A 20,979-nucleotide genomic window follows, 5' to 3' on the forward strand; every position below is an offset into this window, starting at 1 on the left:
CATGTGGGCCTTGCACAGCATTTACAAGGAGATGTCATTCTGATAGGCAGAGAGCACGGGTTCTTGTTTGCACTAAATCTGTTAACCCTGGGTAGTTCCCTGCATGTCTGGGCACACAGTTTTCTCTGTCCATTGAGGCAATCCACGTGTACAAGGCCCCTCCTAGCACTAACAGCATGCATGTCCCCATTGTCTCTAGGGGGGTTGGTATAGTTTCATCACAGCCCCTCAGGGGGAAGAACCACCCGTGGTTCCTCTGTGGGTCCTTTACCCTCCAGGTTAGAAATCCCAGTTTTCAAGGGATTCCTGTAGACTTTCTTCTCTCTGTGTCAGACACCAGCGATTTCGGTCTTAAAGATAAGCGGGGCATTTGTTGGATGAATGTAGACTGCCAACAAACACAAACAAGCTTATGTTAAGATGGAAATTGGGGAGTAGAGTGGGAACGTTGTTCTTACTGCAAGAGTTTTGCTTTTTGCTTAGCAGTGTATTCTAGTGTTGTGATGAGTGACTTTTTTTTGGGGGGGGGGATTTGAATTTGTTGCTGTGGTGGTAGGTTTCCATGGCAACTGCTGTTGTTCCACATCTGGCATCTGATAAAATGGTTCCAAAGCCCAGGGGTCCACACAGAGCCGGACTACTCCTCCCCACAGAACCTGCCAAGGATGTGGAGAAACATAGGGTGGCGGGCATGGTGGCTCTCTGTGCCATGTTGAGGAGACTTGATTTGCAATTGCTGAGTTCCTGGGGGTTGCCATCAGGGCTGCTCCAAAAGTTAGCTGGGCTACTGACGTTTTACATTGGAAATTCCCCTTTCCTTTCTGTGGAGGAGGAGGGTACAAGAGAGGGGGGTGTATTTGGAAAGAATATTTTCTGATTTATCACAGTATAAATATTAGTTAGCATGGCTTTTTTGTTTGCTTTGTAAAATTTTTTTTAATTTTTTTAATTTTAGAGAGTGAGCGAGCACAAGTGGGGGAGAGAGGCAGAGGGGAAGAGGGAGAGACAGAATCTTAAGCAGGCTCCACACTTAGTGCAGAGCCTGATGTGGGGCTCAGTCTCACAACCCTGGGATCATGATCTGAGCCAAAGTCCAGAGTTGGACTTTGCTCAACCAACCAAGCCACCCAGGCTCCCCTGTTTGCTTGCTCCTTTCAATCAAAAATTCATAAATAGGAAGTAGAGGACAAACAAAATCCTGCTGAATGTCTGAATGTGGCAGGGAAGCCTATGGCCTGTTTTTAGCTATTTCTTTGAAATGGAAAGTTCCAGTTTGCTTTGGGGCCAAAATCCCTAAAAGAAATCCTGCCTGGAGGTGTGTTATGGGGTCACTGTATATTTGCTAGTTTATATCTTGCTGACTCAATTGGCAAAAGTTTTATTTTTCCTGGTAAACATTCAGGAGGTTTTTCCCTCACTCCTTTCCCTAACAAAATCATATTTGTCATATGTGTATGAAGCAAACGACTGTTAAGCCTGTGCACACATCTGTGATGATATGAAAATTAGTGGTGGCAAACAAAGGTTTCCTGTCTTAGGTACCACAAGGTTTCGGATGAAGTTGACTTTATCCTAATATTTCTCTCAAATTGTGACCGAGTAGAAACAAAATTGGTCAGGCCTTAGAGACCAATAAGAATAGCACAACAAAAGGGTTATTATTTGTGAAAATCTTAGGTACCCCCCCTCACCCATATGACTTAGAAAACTTGAAATTTTCTCTTCAAGTAATTATTACTCTTGTTTATAAACGTTAGAAGATATAAAACCTTTATTATAATAAAGGGTCATGCTTATTTTAGTTAATAATGAAGCACAGAGTTACTGCCTGCTGCAAAGCCTTTGTAATTACAGGAATGAAAAACACCAAGATTTGGAGTCAGGTCACAATGTGATTTCTAATTCGAGTGTTCAGCCTCGAAAATGTGTGAGAACTGCACCTGTGCAGGTCAAATCCTATGCAGGAACTTTGTGCTGATAATAGCCAAAACATATTTAATGTGCCATTTTTAGTGTTCTGTAAGAACGAAATGTTTATTTTTCATTAAACAATGTGTTTTTATTTCTTTTAACTTTTGGGGCAAATATGTGAATTATGAACCTATAAATTTTCCTCATTCTTAAAAAAAAAATAACATACCAAAAATGTAATAAAAATGTAGCAGGCAAGAAAAGTGAGTTTCTACTCAGGTTCTAATGAAGCCTGTGTTAGGTCATTCTCTTACAGGTACAGGGTTGAAAAGACCTTTATTGTTTTAAATTAACTTTTGAGATGGTTTGTGGTCAATACTTTTACCGTTCTGTTACTTTATTTGTTACTTTTAATTTTAAACTCTACCCTAAAGAGTTATTGAAGAAATGGTCATTATGTGACATGATGGAGGGGTTAGCAATATATAAGTGTATCAAATCAACACATTGTACACCTTAAACTGGCAGTGTTGTATGTCAGTTACATCTCAGTAAAGCTGGGAGAGGGGAATGAGTTATTGTGTAGAAAACCACATTTATGTAAAATGCCTTGTGCTTGGCAGCTAACCTTGCACTCAGGCCGTGTTCTGAGAATGGCAGGCAGCCTGTCATGTGCCAAAACTTTCCACGGGAGTCTTTTTGCAAGGGGTGGGCGGGGAAGCGGGGCGCTGCGGTGGGGTGTTTTTTCTGCTCATTGATGACGACGACCTCTCTCTTTGCTTAGGTGAAGCTGCTCTCAGGGGAGAACCCAGGATGCAGACCCTCCCTGTGGCATCTGCCCTCACCAGTCACCGCACAGGCCCCCCGCCCATCAGTCCCAGCAAGAGAAAGTTCAGCCTAGAGCAAGGGGATGATGGCTTGGACTGTGAAAACGACCATGCTTCCAAGATGAGTCGCATCTTCAACCCCCATCTGTAAGTTCCCTCTTTCTGAAGCGAGGGTCTTCTGGGGTTGGCTTCCGTGCATTCTGTGCTGGGGCCGTGTTTCTCTGGCAACTTTGTGCCAGCTGTGAAGTGACGGATGAGTGATGCTTACCTGCCAGGCAGGAGATGAACCGATTGTAACCACTTGTGGAGAGGTGACCTCTTCTTTCCTTCCTCCTGACCCTGTGTGTGTGCTCCCGTGGATGTTAGCTTTCTCCTCCGGCATCTTGGGGGTGGTTGACTGAAGACTGCCTTGTCTGGCCTGTACCGATGATGGTTGTTAGGAGAATCAATCTTTGGTGAATGTCTTATGGGCCGGGAAATGGAAGGAAAGGTTAGCGACTAGACAGGCTTATGTAACATGTTTTGCTTGGGAGTCTAGAATTGTACGTGAAAAAGTACGGTAGTTCCCCCTCATCTGCGGGGTATATGTTCCAAGACTCCCCGTGGATGCCTGATATGCAGACAGTACCAGACCCTGCATATGCTCTGTTTTTTCCTAGACATACATATCTATGAGCAAGTTTAATTGATAAATTAGGCACAGTAAGAGATTGGTGACAGTCACTAATAATGGAACAGTTATAACCGTAAGCTGTAATAAAAGTTGTGTGAGTGTGCTCTCTCTCTCTCAGAATATCTATTGCACAGTATTCACCCTTCTTGTGATGATGGGAGATGCTAAATGAATGAGACGCGGTAAGGTGAATGACGTAGGCATTGGGAGGTCGTGTTAAGCTGCTGTTGACTTCTTGACAGTATATGTATTAATTCTCACCTTGTGTGCTCAGGGTAAAAACGGAAGACCTTCCTAAGGTGGGAAAGAGGGTTTTTTGTGTTTGTGATAACGTGCTGCTCATCACTTCTGGCGTGTGAGCCTGTTGTAGCTGTTTGAGCACCAGTCCTCCGTCAGCCACCATCACTGTTTATGATCATCACATGAGCTGCTTCAACTCTCTGGGCCTCAGTTTCCTGACTTGTAACACAGAGGGGTTGAAATGAAATTTCTCTGAATGTGTGCAGCGTGACCACATTCACATTAGGAAAACAGCTATGCTTCTGTGCGCCTTGTTGTGGGTTCCTCTTTGCCCTTTCTTCTTACTACGCATGCCCCACAAAGGGGGTCGAATGCTTTTTCACATGTTTTCAGGACTTGGAGACACCAGCCAGCTGCCCGGAGAGTCTGCTCTGGCAACTGTGTAGCCGTTAGGCGTTATCAGAGTGTGGGAGCTTGTCAGAGGGGGAGGTAGGCCTGATTATTAGAAGGCGTAGCTTTGTATATCCAGGTAAAAAGATCCTCCTCATCCCCCGCCTTCCCTGGGCATGAATTAATGTTACATAATTATTCAAAATGCTTGGCTTCCCCAGTTCTGATTTCTGAGGATGCTGCTGTTTCTGGCAGGAACATGAGTGCTCAGAGAGTTCCTGTTTTCTCATTGGAGGAGACCTTGCGCAGTGAGAGGTAGCCGATAAGGCCAGCAGCCCTCTGCTGCCTCAGCGCCAGCAGCCCTGGGCATTCCATGCATTCCATCCCGCTTGGACTGTTGTGTTCAGTCATAAGACACACTGACAGAGGTATTTATCCTCAAATAAATCACTGTAGTGTTAGTCAGAGGCTGAGCTGCAGTCTGGAGCCCTGGAATTTGCTACAATCAGGAATCCAGAGACAAGGCACTCACTGCAAAACAATGAGCTCTCCCAGATAGGGAGAGGCTGGTCATTTAGATCCTGGGTGCTCAACTGTTTGTTCCTTCTTTTGTTATGAGGAATTTCTTCTTCTCCTTGTCCTCTTTCCTGAAACCCAAATAGACATTTGGGGGTTTTTTTGTTTGTTTGTTTTTGTTTTTGTTTTTGGACGGAAAGGGGAGGTGGCCCTGAAACGGTATATACTGTGAGCAAACATGCCTTGGTTTAAATTTCAATTTCTGCCACTTCCTTGGACCGTCACTTAATTTACCTGGGCCCAATATCCTTCTTTGTAAAATGGCAATGATATCAGTTCATGTGAGGGCTGCTGTGAGCTCGAGAACCACCATGTGCAAGGAGTCTGGTGCAGTGCGACACTCAGTTGATAGTAGCTATTACTTTTACTATTAATAAGTTACTTATTCTGATATTGGTAACAGCAATAGAGAATAAAAATACTATTGTGGTGAATTTAATGTCTGAGTGTGTGTGACTTTCAGTCAGAATGTCTTGGGCTTAAATTTCAGCTTCTTTATCTTTCAGTGGAAGTAATGGTAGTTGTTCCCTCACCGGATGGTTGTAAATGCAGCGCGGGGCCAGTGGGGAGCACCCCCTGCCTGAGTCATCAGTAATATTATTATTACAGTGTTAAGGCAGTTAGAAAATGACTTCGTGATTCCTTGGGTCGTTGCACATATGAGCTTGAAGTATAGGTGACTATAAATAATTCATACTATGTTACAATTACATTGAGGACACTACAAATAATTTAAAGTGTGAATAGAATTGCTAGATTTCATGTTCAACTCAACAGTTGATGTCATCATGCAGAGTTTCAGGAATATAGAAATAGCAGCAGCCCCATGGGCCATCCTCCCTAGACTTATGGAAGAAAGGTGGTCAGTGTACAATCAGTTAATTCTGGCCTCTCTGTTCACCTGTGATAATTGTTCGTTTCAGCAATAGTAACAATGTTTCTGTTTGTATCCTCCAAGAGCCGAATGACAGATTTTGTACACAGATTGGAAAGATGCTGTATCTATTACTTCTTCATGTTGTAGGATATTTACTATTATTGTTTGATTTGGTGAAACATTTTCTCTTGGAGCTATGGCCTGTTCCCTCATTTTTATTTAATATACCTAAGGAATTTTTTTTATAATAAATTACAAACTGATACCTGTTTGGAGAAGAATGGTCTAGTATATTTGTCTCTTTAAGGAGATTACAAAATGATTTTTGCTTTCTGTCTTCTCAGTACGTGTTAATGTTGTGTAGTGAAAATGTGTTTTGTTTACTTTATCACTAAAGAAATCACAGTAATTCTGGGCATGGAGTGTAGTGTTGTTGAAAAACAGTTTTGACAGCTAGTAAGAGCGTTTCAAAGATGCAAGCTTGGCTACATTTCATTACAACCATCATACTGAGATATTTTCCAGTAGAAAGGAGGAGATTAAGTGTCTCTGAGCCAGAGTAGAAAGCTACAGAGAATGACTAAATTTCATCTGATTTGATTCAGGGAAGAGGAGGAGAGAGAAGAGAGTTTCCTTAGTCTCTGGAACTTGGAAATTGAGAATTCCTGGGCTCCTATTCTAACCCTTGATACTCATTTGAACTCCTCATTAATTTTCTTGTTGATATGGTGACTCAGAAATAAATAAATAAATAGTCTCTTAAGTGTTAAGAATATGAAAGATACCGCATCTCTTAGAAAGGAAGTGGATTAAGTAAGGTATAGGAGCATGGCTATTGGGATTCCTTTCATGGAAATGCCAAGAAGTAATTCTTTTCTAGGATCCTGATATTCAAGTGTGATCTACTAAGGAAGAGCTCCCTTTTCCCTTCTCTCTTACCCATATGGACTCTTGGATTCCTGTTTTATAGCTGTGAATGTGGTGAATAAAGCACTTTGTTATTTTCTAGCAAACATGATCCTCTTGTAACCTACCTGTGCCAGCCGTGGAATCAATCAACCATTTCTCCAGGGGACCCTGGTTCCTTTTAGTGGAGAATAGGATTTAGAAGCCACAGTCTGGGTGCTAGGTATTAGTATGGTGTCATTGCCTTTAGATTTGAGTTGTCTAATATCATAGACACTAGCTGCTCATGGCAATTCAAATGTAAAATTAAATAAAAATTAAAATTTCAGTTTTTCTGTTACACTGGCCATATTTCAAACTCAGCAGCCACATGTGGCTAGCTGCTACCATATTGGACAGTCCAGACATAGAATATTTCTACTATCACAGAAAGTTCTTTTGAACAGCACTCTTTCTAGACCCTTTCAGGGGAAACAGCTAGGAAATCATCAGTTATTATTAATACTCCCAATTCTAATCCAATTCCACAGAGTTCTTCCTCACCCTCCCCCATTCCATATTTGCATCTCCCTTCTTCCCAGCAACACATTTATTTATTGTTCATTCCTATAGTTCACATAAAATAGTTTCAGAATTGCTGTGCCCATACCAATTAGCAGAAGAAACCTAATAAGAGTTAAAGATTTGTTGGCAGTTCTTTTTTTGTTCTGTGCTGAGGGTAAACCAAAATACTTACAACTTTGTAGTCCATTACATACCCTCCCACGCCCCCCAGTATTGAGTTAACTAAAATATATAGTTGGACTCACTCATTTCTGTTTGCATTCAGCTGTAGATTTTTTTCCACCCTTGTTGATTTCATTTTACTTTTTCAACATGTATACCATTAACATACTTCTAAAAGTCAAAGCTATATTAAAAAGTATTTGAAAGTGTGAGGAGCGTCACTCTGTGCCGTCTCCTTCCTTCCTTTTGCTCCTTCTGTAGGGTGTTAACCTTTTTGTGTTTCTTTGGTAAAGTAAGCAGATAGGTGAATGGTTTCTCAATTTCCCTTCCTTCTCTTACACATAAGGAAACACTTTATGCTTGTTTGAACTCTGGTATTTTCATTCAACCATATCCCGCGGAGGTGTTTTCTTGCCACTTCTGCATCCTTATTTCCAGCTGCATAGCATTCCACTGCCTGCATGTGCCAGAATTCATGTAACCAGTCCCCTCTCTTTTGGGTATTTAGGTAATTTCCAACGTTTTACAATACTGATAATGCTTCAGTAGATAATCTTGTGCATTTTTAAAAAAATTTTTTTTAATGTTGATTTATTTTTGAGAGAGAGGCACAGTGTGAGTGGGGGAGGGGCAGAGAGAGAGAGGGAGACACAGAATCCAAAGCAGGCTCCGGGCTCTGAGCTGTCAGCACAGAAGTGGATGCAGGGCTTGAACTAACGAGCCCTGAGATCATGACCTGAGCTAAAGTCGGATGCTTAACCCACTGAGCCACCCAGGCACCCCATGATAATCTTGTGCATTTCTAGTAGCTTGTGTATCAGTATAGTAAAAATTCTTGAAGGCACACAATTGATGCATTATAACAGCAGGCTAAACTCATATTGGTTTTGAGACTTGTTTTGGGCTGCTTGACCGATAACTCCTGTGCTGAAGAGTACAGTCTAAGATGATTTTTGGATATGAAGCAGTTTTCATCTCTGTGTGTATGAAAGTATGTGGTAGGGTTTGTGTGTGTTGAAGGTTTGCTATTGAACTGTTCAGTCAGTCACCTGTGAGAGGAAGGGAACATTTATTGAGTGCTTACTGTATACTTATCCTATGCTAGACACTTTAACTATATTATCTCACTTAACTCTCGTAATAAATGTGACTCTTTTTTTTTTTTTTTTATTTTTTTTTTTTTATTTTATTTTATTTTTTTTTTTTTGAGACAGAGAGAGACAGAGCATGAACGGGGGAGGGTCAGAGAGAGGGAGACACAGAATCTGAAACAGGCTCCAGGCTCTGAGCTGTCAGCACAGAGCCCGACGCGGGGCTCGAACTCACGGACCGCGAGATCATGACCTGAGCTGAAGTCGGCCGCTTAACCGACTGAGCCACCCAGGCGCCCCAAATGTGACTCTTTAAGGTGTGTGCATGTGTATAAGAGCTCTGTTACTTACAGAAGCAGAAACTGAGGCTCTGAGAAGACCGTGTGTTCAAAGTAGTGGAGGTGGGATTAACCCTGTTGTGTGTGACACAAAACCAAAGATCCTTTGATTATGCCATAGCTGTTTCTTACCTGAGACAGGATTACATGCATCTTAAAAGATGGACATCGTACATTTATGACACTTCACCAGTCCAATGTCCAGTATATGGTAGGTACTAAATAATTTCTGTGTTGAATTGAATTAGACCCACTTTCAAGAGACTGCTCTCTGAGCTCATGTTCCAACTGGGGCAGGCATCCTCTTTTGATCAATGCTCTACAGTTGCAAAGTAGTTGCCCCTGGCCTCAGATGGGCGAAAACCCATAAGCTCATACTGGGATCAAAGCCATGGTCACTAGCCCTGTGTTCTAAGCAGCTGAGTTTGCCACAGACCAAGTTAGCAATCTACACTGAGGAAGGGCTAGTGAAAGAAAACAGTGCCTCTCCTCAGGGGTGGCGCTCCTTTGAAATACTGTCCTGGTGTGAAATGTGTCCATTGTTGTTGTCTTTGCTTCTGTGACCACTCTTTTGAAGTTTTTTCTCAAGCCTAATGTAGCCAATTCTGCTTTATCCTTGATTGCGGATCCAGTCTCTGGGCTCCTCTGTTTTCCTCTGCTTCTCCTTTTTCTCTCTTTTCTCCTCGTGCCTAGCTTTCTCCTCCCCTCCACTCCATATTCTTACCCCCTTCCCCCCCACCCCATGGCCCAAGTTAGTTCACTCTTCCCTCCATAAGCATGAATAGAAAAGAGGGAAAAACTGACAAACTCAAAACCAGTACTTCTGTCAGCTTGAGAAAAAGTTGGAGGCAGCGTTTGATATCAAGTGCTGGTCATAGAATAGAAACTCAGTAAAAAAAAAAAAAACAACAACAACAAAAAACAAAACACCTTATTGATTACTAGCTCAAATGGGTTTTGGGGTTTTCCTGTGGACTTCGTTTACTTTTGTGCAATGGAGTTGATTGTGTAAATGGTACCTCAAATGTTCTGGAGTATTTATAGTTTGTGATGTCTGTGCATAAAATGCTTGGCAATGTGATCACACTGTGTTTCTTGTATCTCCTGAGTATGTTTAGTGCCTTTAGTTCCTGTAGTACCTTTAGGATACATATGGACACACTCTACCAAGAGACTATTCCCCAAACTTCATGAAAGTAAAGGAAGCAATTCCTCATTTCATATTAACTCTAGACCCAGAGGAAATGGGAGAGTTAGGGCTATTTTAGTACCTTGACCCTACTGACAACTGGGACTTTGTAAGGTAAAATAATACATATTTATAGACAGCATGTTACAGATGTGTGTGAGTCTTCATAAGCCTTCCAGAGAGGCAAACTTTATCACTGAGCATGGAGAGAGGTCAGCATTGCCAGCGTCCAGAGAATCAGGAGAGCCTTTGCATCAGGGCTTATTAATAACAGTGACTGTTGACTCTTTATTGTGTATCGAGAGCACTGTGCTGAGTGCTTCATGGGCATAATCTCATCCCATCCTCACAGCCCTGTGATGTGGATACTATGATTATCACCACTTACAGATGGTAAAAATGAGGCCCAGAGAGGTTCTGTAACTTGGTCAAGGTTGCATGGCTAGCTAGTAGGTCACGGGGACAGGAATCAAAACCCAGGCTGTCTGATTCTAAAGCCAGTGCTCTAAGTGAGCAGGTTACATTTATATTAATAGCTTGGTTATCCAGTCTCTATGAATCATTTGTCAAAGTACCCTAAAGCCTTATAGTTTTGAACGATCTTCTATTTAAGCACTCTCAAAACATAGCTGATAATGCTTTGGGGCTGAGAGGTGGAGATATCGCTTCAGCAGGAACCAGGGACCTAAGGTGATGAAGGGCTGTCAGCCCTTAGAACTTCCACGAGGCAAAGCCTCCCAAGCAGTGCTTGCCCCGTCAGAGATGCTGAGCTGCCACGTAGCTTCTGTTGAAGAGGCTGGAAACGGTGTGTCTGTGCAGGTGAGGACCCCTGCAAGAAGAAACAAGCGGGTTGGTTGGTTTATGCCCAGGAAAGTGCTTTTTAAATTGTTTTAATTCTTATTTAAAATTTCTAACCCAATTTTAAGTTAGTGGCGCACAGGCCAATAGTAACCTTAGTCTAACAGATTCACACTGGAGCAGTTTAAAATTGGCTTTAAGTCTACAGAGACACATCCTCCCCCCACCCCCCCACCCCTGCTCCAGATTTCATAAATGAGAGGCTCTTGAAATAGAATCCTTCAAACTACGTACCCTCTTTTCTCCCACATCCTTCTTGGCGTCATTCAAACTTGGGACATTTTAGCTTTGAAATTCTGTATTTTTCTGTACATCTACACACAGTATTTTGGTACTCCCAAAAGTGTTCTGAGGGATTCAGGAGGCTGTTTTATAGCCTTATTTTAGTTATCCTAAATAACTAACTTAGAAACTGAGATAATGTGAAACAAGATTTAAAAAAAAAAAATCTCTCCTCTCACGTGTAGCAAATATGTGCATTTACTTTAAAAAAAATAAATGAGGGAGCCTGGGTCTAATAAATGTTTCACATTAAGGAAGTATAATCTGAGACCTGTTTAGTGTGAGACTGTGCCCCTAACACCATAGCCAGAGCTTTGGGTCAGCCTTAACAGGGATGGAAACAAAGCCGGGTTTTTTTTTTTTTTTTTTTTTTTTAATGTTTATTTATTTTTGAGACAGAGAGAGACAGAGCATGAACAGGGGAGGAGCAGAGAGAGAGGGAGACACAGAACCCGAAACAGGCTCCAGGCTCCGAGCTATCAGCACAGAGCCCGACGCGGGGCTCGAACTCACAGACCGTGAGATCATGACCTGAGCTGAAGTCGGACGCTTAACCAACCGAGCCACCCAGGCGCCCCGAAGCTGGGTTTTTTTATGGCTGCTCCTGCTCCCGTGTGGCGTTAAAGGCGCATCTGTGAGTTCCATGCAAGTGTTTTGCTAATGAAGTGTGGTACCTTTAAATAAAGGTCACAGGCCTGACCTGTGTTGTGTGGGTTGCTTGTTTGTCAGGCTAGAGGCATTTTCTCATTTTCACAGTTCAGCTGAAAACAAAGACCTCCTTATCCGAGCAGGGAGCTGTGCTTTTAAGAGCTGACATCAGCCTTTTCCCAGCAGGCATCACTTCTGCCTTAAGAGTCTTTGCAGAGAGCTGGAAAGGGAGATACCCATCCCGCTACTGGTATTCTTCTGCCAAATAACACACAGAGTAAAGAAATGCCAGGAGTGCCAAGAAGCAAAGAAGTAGAGAAAATAGGGCTATCATCGTTTGCCTTCTGGTCTGCTCTGGGGACCTCTGTGGTGCTTGCTTATCTTTGTCACAAAGAATGTAAAAGTGGGATGAGAACCTTGAGAAAGAAGGACTTTTTTCCTAGAGAGGAATTAAAGAACATTAGGGATATATCAGAAAACTTCCATTAGGATGAGTAAAGTCACTTTTTAAAGTGGCACATTAAAATAGGAAAAAGGACTTTTTATTTACAGAGGAAGTCAGAGGCATTTGTTCAGAAGTTGAGGAAAGAAAACAACACAGGATTTGGCTGTTTCTCCCTCCCACTCTGATTCTCTGTGCTCCAAAGCTCTTTTTGGAGTGCCGTTGTCTTGAAGATGCTTCTGCCCTGGGAACACAATGGCAGCTATTTTTATACATAGAGGATTAATCTTGATGTTGCTTTATGACCACACAAACCTCTTATTGCCATACAAAGCCAGTTTGTCCAAGTATATGAAGTGCTGTCATTTGAGTAGATTTGACCAAGGACCAGAAAGAAGAAAGCTAAGAAACATGGTCTGTGTGTGAGTGCTGATGGTTCTTTTATTTTCCTCTAGGATCTTGCTTATAACCCCACCATTTGCCTGTGCTATATGTAGCTCACACATAGTGAGGTCATTTACAAGCCCAGCATTCTGTGTCTGGTGTTTTTATTTGATAAGTGCCACCACTTGGTCTCTATCTTCTTTGCTAAATCTCTGCATAAAGCAGCCCTCCTCCTCCTTCCCTCTCCATTTTGAAAATTCTTCACAAATTGTCTCCAAAGCATAATTAGAGAACTTAATGTTGCAGTAGTGTTCTGAATCTGGCAGTAGCTGGAAACCTTGCCAAACAAGGGATCTGACGTCTGGATCCAAGCCTTCATGGCCCCAAGAGAGGCAACATGTACTGCAGAAAAGAAGGAAACCAATTTCACCAGCATACTCTCCTCAAAATTATCCTACCTCTTGCCTTCCCTTCCTTGAAGAGATCTAAGAAATGCAGCTAATGCGTCCACATAGAAACCAGCTCCAGAAACTGGCTGAAGGTCGAGTGGAAGAAACAAACCAACTCTTAACTAGGTTGGGTCACTTGAGAAGCAAGTCTGAGAACTGAAACCTCTTTGCCTCCCTAAATTTGTCTCTGTCATTGAGCCCATCAAAGAGTGGTTGTGGGGTTTTCTAACACATCAGGAGTGATTTCCTGCGTGTGACTGCTTATGTAACACTCCTTAGGGAATCAAGGCACCATTGCCCATAGATGGTCTCAGAATGCTCTTGCCTCCAGATGCTCTAAGGAAAAAGGTGTTCCCTGGCATAAGTTTGGGAAGTACTTAACCCAGTCTTCTGGGTCTGGTCGTGCATGGTAGCACATTTCAGGCTTTGAGAAGTCCGATGTACAGAAACATCATTTAGCCCAGGGTTAATCACATATGACTGGCCATGGATTCTTTATCCCTTTCTAATGAGACCTATTAGGAATATTCCAGGGAACCTACTTGCCTAACAAAAAGAACATTTTATTTGGTTTCAAAATTCCATTATGAACTTTCAGACTCTCAAAGGTCTGGTGCTGTACTGTTGTACCAACTGTTGCAATGAAATGACTATGTAATTCCTGGATTTGGGACTGTTGGCTGCCATCTTTCCTGCCTGGGGCTCTCCGGGACGTTCCGTGAGTCCAGAGAAGTTGAGCAAAGCCCGAGGTCCTCCCTTCCTTGAACTTATGTCCCTCATCTTCCATCCCTAGTTCTCTCCTCCCCTTGGGGCTGTTTCTAGGGAGCAGATCATCTCTACTTCCATATCCACTTCCCAGTCCAGTGCCTTGATCTCTGCTAGCAGTTTTAATGAAACTTCTCTCCCTCATTCACTAGGGACCCACTCATTGCCAGATCTAGAAGGAAACCTGCAATTCCTTACCTTATTGGACTTCCTCTTCCTTGTAAGTCTCTTTTCCCTTGATTCCCATGGCCCTTTCTTGCTTTCTTTGGTTCCCCTCCTACTTCTGTGCCCACTCCACTCAGGATCTTTCAAAGACTAAGGCATTATTGCCATTCTGCAGGGCTGCATCCTTCTTACTGTGCAGATCCTTCTGAAGAAGTCACATGCCAACAACTCAGGGCTTGAATTACCTACCTCTCCAGGTAGAGGCTTCCCAAATCTTTATGTCTCGCTGAGTCCTACCCTTCACCCTCACCAGAGCCACCTGCCTCCTGGATACTGTGTGTGCTCCTCAGGTCAGCAATGCTTGGCTGGAATTGATTTTAGTAGCTCCCTTCTTCGACACGTCTGTCCCCTGTCTTCATGATGGAACGGCTGTCTTTCCACTTGGCTTGGAAGTCGCCTCCTCTCTGATGTCGAACCCGCTGATGCACAGCCTGCTGCATCAGTCTACTAACTGTTGTCCATGTCAGTACTGGCCTGGGCCATAGTTTAGAACCCCATTTCCATGACAGTGCTCTCTTTACTGGTCTTGCCACTTCGGAAGGTTTCTGAAGTCTTACTCTCTTCTTGGAATCTTCCATGACTCCCAGTCAGCTCCAGAAAACACTGAACAGACGTCTGCGTTTGGGGGCTTCTGCCCGTGTGCTTCTGCCTTGCTGAGGTGAGCCCATGTGCCTTAACTCCTTCCTGGTACACTTTCCTTGCCTCCCTCTCTTGGCAAATGATGGTTCATTTTGCTTTGCGATGAACATCTCTTTGTATAAAATGATAACATTTTGCTGTAATGGTGTGTCCATCTGTCTGCTCCACTTCCCAGACTGCAGGGCCCTCCAGGGAGGGAGCGGAGTCTTACTCCTGTCGGTTGCACTAACACCCAGCACAGTGTCCACTTGCTAGGTGCTAAATAAGTGTTTGAATGAAGAACAAGTCACTATGAGAGCACTGTCAAAACTTCCCTTTGGGGAAGATTTTAAGAATTGTTTTCAAATATGTAATAAACCCTGAGTGGTACCACTTACTCTGTTTCCATGTTTTCCTTGTAGGCTCAATGTTTTAGTTCAGGGAACATTCTGGAACAGAGGGAACCCCACCATCACTACCTCCACTGCCTTCATTTCCCCTACCCCTTGTTTCCCCAAGACAGGAAAGTGCAAATCCCGAGGACCTGGGCCGTTGCAGTTTACAGTCTGAATCACTAGTCCTGCTTGTGATGCTTGTTTTGGATCAAATTATCTTTTCCTGATGTTGACTCTGAGTTAATAAGCCTTCAGAGTTTATTGTGTGAATGAAATGTGGTTCCCCCACCCCCAACTCCTCTATTTATATTTCTTCTTACGCTTTGTGTTCTGACCCCTGTGTGCGCATAAGGTATGTGGGAATGAGAAGTTCACTTCAGCTTGGGTGCACCTCGCAGTTCAGAGGGATGGCCAGACATTTCTTCCGGGTGGAAATCAATCCAAAGAGTAGATCTGTTCTTACTAGAACAGCAAACAAATCTCTGCCTAAGTGTTTGCTACTTTTGGTGTTGTTTCCAGTCTACCTAAAAAGTTCTCGAAGCGGAAGTGTTTATTTGGCTATTCTAAAAGATTCATTTTGTTTATTTTAGTTGTGTGTGATAGCTTTGGGCTTGCATCACTAGCAGCCCCATTTCCCTGTGTGTTGGGTTTGAATGATCCTGCATCATTTTGTGTTAGGCTTTTAGCTTTAGAGCAAGTTATATCAACCGATGGAAACAGCTTTCTCTAGGAGCTGTGAATCGTAGATAAAGCTTGGGAATGGAGATCTTGCTGAAAGGGGCTGATGGCTGCATAGTGCCCTAGTCGGCACGTATTCCTGAGAGCCTATTTGAAGGATGAGACAAAGTTTATTCGTGGGCGGTAGCTCTGACTTCTTTTTGGCAAGATAAAATCCAAGTTCTTCAGGGTGACTTTCAAGGATTATGGTGATCTGTCCCAAACTCCCTTTTCCCACTTCTCAGTAGAGGGCCTTCTTGGACTATGGATCATTGAAATACTCCTTAACTGTGGTTAAATTTTAAAATAATGTATAGGCAAGCTACACAGAAGGTGGGAAGCAGCTCGTGGGCCATTTGGATTATCCAACCTGCCTCATGACTTTCCTTTTGAGGGTGGTATTTGAAGCCAGCATTTTCTTTGCCCACGGCATCTTAATGTGTATGGCATCTCCATCACACAGCTTCCTTCCCATATCCCTGTGTCAGCTCTTCTGTAAGACCATTCAAGGGTCCCCAACATCCCACTTCGCCTGTACTTGGTTAGATCATTCTAAAAAAAATTTTTTTTTCCAACGTTTTTTTTTTTTTTAATTTATTTTTGGGACAGAGAGAGACAGAGCATAAACGGGGGAGGGGCAGAGAGAGAGGGAGACACAGAATCGGAAACAGGCTCCAGGCTCCGAGCCATCAGCCCAGAGCCTGACGCGGGGCTCGAACTCACGGACCGCGAGATCGTGACCTGGCTGAAGTCGGACGCTTAACCGACTGCGCCACCCAGGCGCCCCGGTTAGATCATTCTAGACATACCATTCAAAGTTGGCGATCATCTGACCTGGCAATCTTCTTTCCCTCCACCGTATCCCACCCCAATTTTTTATTTTGGAAAGAGTTCAGATCTCTAGAAATATTGAACAACTAGTTAAATGAGCACCCTTCACTAGATTCACCAGTTGTTAATATTTTGCCAAATTTGCTTTCTCTTTTATATGTGTTTTAACAATGATGTGATCCAGTTTACTAATATATTCACATTGAGTAATGTCCTTTATAGTTGTGTTCTCTTTAATTCGGGATTCAATTACAAAGTACACTTTGCATTTAATCTAGAATAGATTTTCCCATTTTTGCAGGGTGGGTGGGTGGTGATTGGTGTTTTGGTGGCTAAGGGAAAGGGGGACCTGGACCGGGACAAGTGTCATTGCCTCATGAGGTCTCCCTCGGGATACCAGTTGGACCTCTGGCAGGGAGATGGTTTGTCTGTGAGCCCTGGGAGGGATGCCATTGTACATGATAAATAAAGGCGGTATTGGGATATGTGTGCGGTTGTTATGTAGTGGGAAGTGCAAGTTCAGAAACCGGGGAGGAGTGAAAGGGACAGAAGTCCTGGTGAAGGAGGCAGCAAGGGGTCTGGAACACAAGATGGATGAGTACATGGAACAAATTAAAATTTTCATGCCTGGGGAAGCCTGAGTGGCTCAGTTGGTTAAGTGTCTGATTCTTGATCTTGGCTCAGGTCTTGATTCCAGGTCGTGAGTTTGGACCTTGCACTGGGCCCTGCACTGGGTGTGAAGCGTACTTAAAAAAAAAAATTCCATGCCTGCTCTCTAAGTTAGCTTAAATCACCTTTTTCATAGATTTTTATTACTGCCCAAAAGGTTCATTTCAATTTCTAGCCCATAATTCCAACAGTTTTACTTAAAAGAAAAAAAATTCTAGTACCTTCACTTATTCATGGCAAAGATAGAGCATTCTCTGTTCCTTTGTCCCCCAAATCTACAGAACTCCAGCAAAACCACATATATTGCTTCCTGTGTGATCTTACTGACAATTTCTTACTGACAAGTAATTCATTTGAAGCTCAGGTGAAATCTCTTGACTGAAAACTGGTGCTGTGTGTGTGTGTGTGTGTGTGTGTGTGTAGGTGTCTTCTAATTTTCAGCAGCATGTATGGTATCTAATAAAAACAGTCCCAGAATTCTTAAGACTTGATGGCAGTAATTGCTCACTGGTGCTGTGATGGGATGTGGGTGTCTGTGTAGGACCTGGAAAGGTGACTGTGGCGTTACCCTGGTGACCGAGCAGTAAGACCTGGAACTGTTGGCAGTGGTGCCTCCCAGCCAAGCGTCTTGCCCGGTGCTGAGCTCCAGGCAGCAGCTGCTGTGGCTCACAGGAGCTCCATGCTCCTTCCCCCTCCTATTGCCGAGGTCCTGGGATTGCCTCCTTTTTTTCCTTTTCCAGGATTGGTTGTTTAACTCTTCTTTCATTTCCAAGAAATGTAGCACAGTATCCTTCCAGTAAATTCCCCTTCAACTAGCTAGCCTTGTTTTATGTTGCTTATAACCCAAAGAACTTGTTAGCAAATGCAGATCCTTGGGTTGTTTACAGTGTTTTACTGTTATTTGTGAAACTTGTGGGATGATGTGTGTATATACATCCTTGTTCATATGCCATATTTCCCATTTTTCTTGAGATGGAATTTCAGGGTCAGAGGGCACCCATTTCTACTTTGGCTCGTTTATTTTGCCAGCTTGGTCTCTACCAGGTTCACTGATACACATTCCCACTAGTCACTGTATGCATGCCCTGTCTCCCTGCATCATCACACAGGTGACTGTTACCATGTATTTAATTTTTGCAAGATTCATAGGGGAATCATTGTGGTAATTTGCCCTTTTTTCCCCTCTCTGCTGTTAGGGAACTTGAATGATCTTTTCATATGCTTATTGGCCATTTGGATTTCTTTTGTGACTGTATCTTTGTCCTTTTTTTTTTTTTTTTTTCTTTCCCCCATTAGGGCATTCATCTTCTTTCTCTTAATGTGTTAGCACTTTTCACGTAAAGGATCCTTCATCAGATGTGTTAGGAAAATAATTTCCTAATTTGTCGTTTGCTTTTCAACATTAATGTGTTTTTGAAATAGAGATGTTTAAAATTTGGAAGTGGTTGAATCAATCTTTTCTTTAATGGAAAAGGCTTCTAGAGTGTTCTGGAAGGGACTGCAGTGTGTTGGTTAATATCTTGTAACACATATATCTGTGCTGTTTTGATGGTAGGATCATTGTGTCTGCTAAATACATGTTAGCTGTGAACTGGAGAGAAGCATGTCGTTTGTGTTATTACTTCACTAGTTCATTTTACCCAGCATTTCCCAAGTGCCTACTTTGTGGGTGGCATGGGGGATGTGGGTGTGCAGGGCAGGAGTCAGCCCTGGCTAGGGGAGGGGACATAGCTGTGCCTGAAGAAGTGCCGGGTGGTGGTGTGAGGGCAGGGGCACCGCCTGCCTTTTCCTGACTTGTCTGCTTTCTCCCTCCCTTGCCCCTCAAGGACATTTTTCACCGCCATTCAGCACTGTGAATGGCCAGAGTGCTTTCGGTATTTGTTTTAATAGCCTCTTGTTGGGTACCATAAGTAAGCTCTGAAATCAGAAGTTTAAATTCTGTTTTTATTTAACCATTTTACCAGATGTTTCCTGTGGTTTGACAGATGTACCATTTACTCGAAAGTTACACTCCTGAGATTTTGAATGTTATGGACACTGTTGCTATAGACAATGATTCTGTCAGGGCAGGATTTGGAAAGACAACTTTCGAATCATTTTTGAGTTGAAGATGTGTGTTTACCCAGAACAGAAATGCCGGTCTTCATAATCCGCTTTTCCTTTCTCTGTTAGCATCCTGATCTCTGGTTTATGAAAGACTGTAAGCTATTAATTAGAGTTTGTTCCAATAAACACCGTTGTGCCTCAGTGGGGATTACTTTCTGAAAGCAGCCGGACTCCGGTACCTCCAGGTTTTGTTTGCAAAACTCACCTGGGTCGAAACGAACTCAGATGGTGGGCAGGAGATGATTCAAAGTGGGTTGAAAATCTGGCTTGATGCCCTTGTTGGTGGGCCCCTTGACGCTAGGGTACTGTCGATGGAGACGGCTGCAGACATGGTAGTTTTTTGCACCCACTGAATGCCCGTGAAGAGAAAGGCAAGTACTGCTGCGGTACCTTTGCCTTCCCCCTGCCCACAGTCAGAGTTTCTCTGCAGCCCGAGTCCTAACAGAAAAGAGCCTCTGATCCAGGATTCTGCTGGTGGGAGGAAAGCAGAAGGAAGTTGCGTCCTATGAAACACAAGTGAGTTGTGGCTGCAGCGCAAGAAAAATGGGGATTTCTGACATTCCTTCACTGAGGGCCCAGATGCAAGGGGTGCCATGGAGGTGCATGCATGGTGCCGTCAGGGCTGGCTCCCTTCTCCAGCAACCTTCCTCTCCTGTGTTTTGTTTAGCCTTATTTAGAGTTTTATAAAAGCCTTATGCTATGGAAGATGGAGAAACAAAGAAAGAGGAAATCGCATGCTATAATTCTGACAGCACATCTATTTGCTCACGAAATGGAACTGTAACGATGCATGTAACGTTTTGGCAAGACCCCCTCTGTAAATAAACCCTCCCAGGAGTTACTAACCTATCCCAGGACCCACAGGAAACTTTTCCTTGCAGTGTGGGGGCAGGCAGGCCCCTTACCTTGCAACTCTCCTCCTAGACGGGGACTCTTATTCTGACAGGCGATCTGCCTACCCACTTTTGTGCCTGGGCCTGCTTGCCAAGTTTGTGAGGCCCAAGGCTTTCTTGTGGGAGGACGCGGGGCTGTCTTCATGCTCTTTGGCAATGATTAAAGTGAGGTTAGTACCAAAAACCCTTTCATTTTATTCCCTTATCCTTGCTTTTTCAAACCAGATGGCAACCCTGTATTTTCAGCTGTAATTAATTTAAACTATGAGGCAGCGAGTCCTGGGAGAGGTAGAGTTGACTGTGCTCAGAAGGGACAGCAGTGATTTTCCTGCTCAGCCCTCTCCCCTCACCAGATGGCACCTCGTCCCAATCAGAGCCGTGTCCCCGGTGCTGCTTCTGAGAGGACCTGGCAGGAGAGAGAGGGCTGTTAATGGGGCTGCTGGGCTGGCCACCGGTGACTCGTGTAGGCTGTAAGGGTTAATGCACACTAGTAATTGTTGCCTTAATGGATTGGAAGTAACCAGGTTCCAGGTGATGGCTGACGTGTTATTGCCAGGCCGGGCTATCATGTGACTGCCTCCAGACAATGGTGCATAGTTTGAGTGGCTGCTGATTCATGGAGTACAGGGTGCTTTTTCTTCCTATTCCCTTCAGCTGCCAGGTTGGCCTCCAAAAGGGGGTATGTTTTAGGTTTAACATTTATTCTTAAAGAAAATTACAAGGGAAATAAAAGCCCTTGGCCACAATTGCAGTCTGGAGGTTTTGACCTCAGCTATTTGACCACTTCCCTCCGTGGAAATTCTCCTTGTGTCCCCTGTCTGTAAGTTGTTCTAGATGCAGGGTCAATTAGTGACCAAGAGATCCTTCACATTTAATAGAAAGTGAGCACTTTGGTTTCATCTCTCAGTAACCCGTCAAATAACTCCACAGAGCGGCCTCCTACCCCCCTACCC

The 20,979-nt window shown here is 43.5% G+C and overlaps 1 protein-coding gene across 4 annotated transcripts in view; it reads left to right on the forward strand.

Annotated features, from left to right (window-relative positions):
* Positions 1–20,979, forward strand: part of VGLL4 (vestigial like family member 4) — a 163,914-nt gene that overhangs the window by 118,611 nt on the left and 24,324 nt on the right. For 3 of the 4 annotated variants that reach the window (XM_058725988.1, XM_058725987.1, XM_058725986.1), the window contains one exon: positions 2,696–2,885. In XM_058725988.1, coding sequence (XP_058581971.1) covers positions 2,696–2,885 — 190 coding nt within the window. Of the gene's footprint in view, positions 1–2,695; positions 2,886–20,125; positions 20,197–20,979 lie in introns of those variants that run through there. The other variant, XM_058725990.1, reaches the window with a different exon arrangement.

The sequence above is a fragment of the Neofelis nebulosa genome, chromosome 4, assembly GCF_028018385.1.
Source record: "Neofelis nebulosa isolate mNeoNeb1 chromosome 4, mNeoNeb1.pri, whole genome shotgun sequence".
NCBI classification, from domain to species: domain Eukaryota; kingdom Metazoa; phylum Chordata; class Mammalia; order Carnivora; family Felidae; genus Neofelis; species Neofelis nebulosa.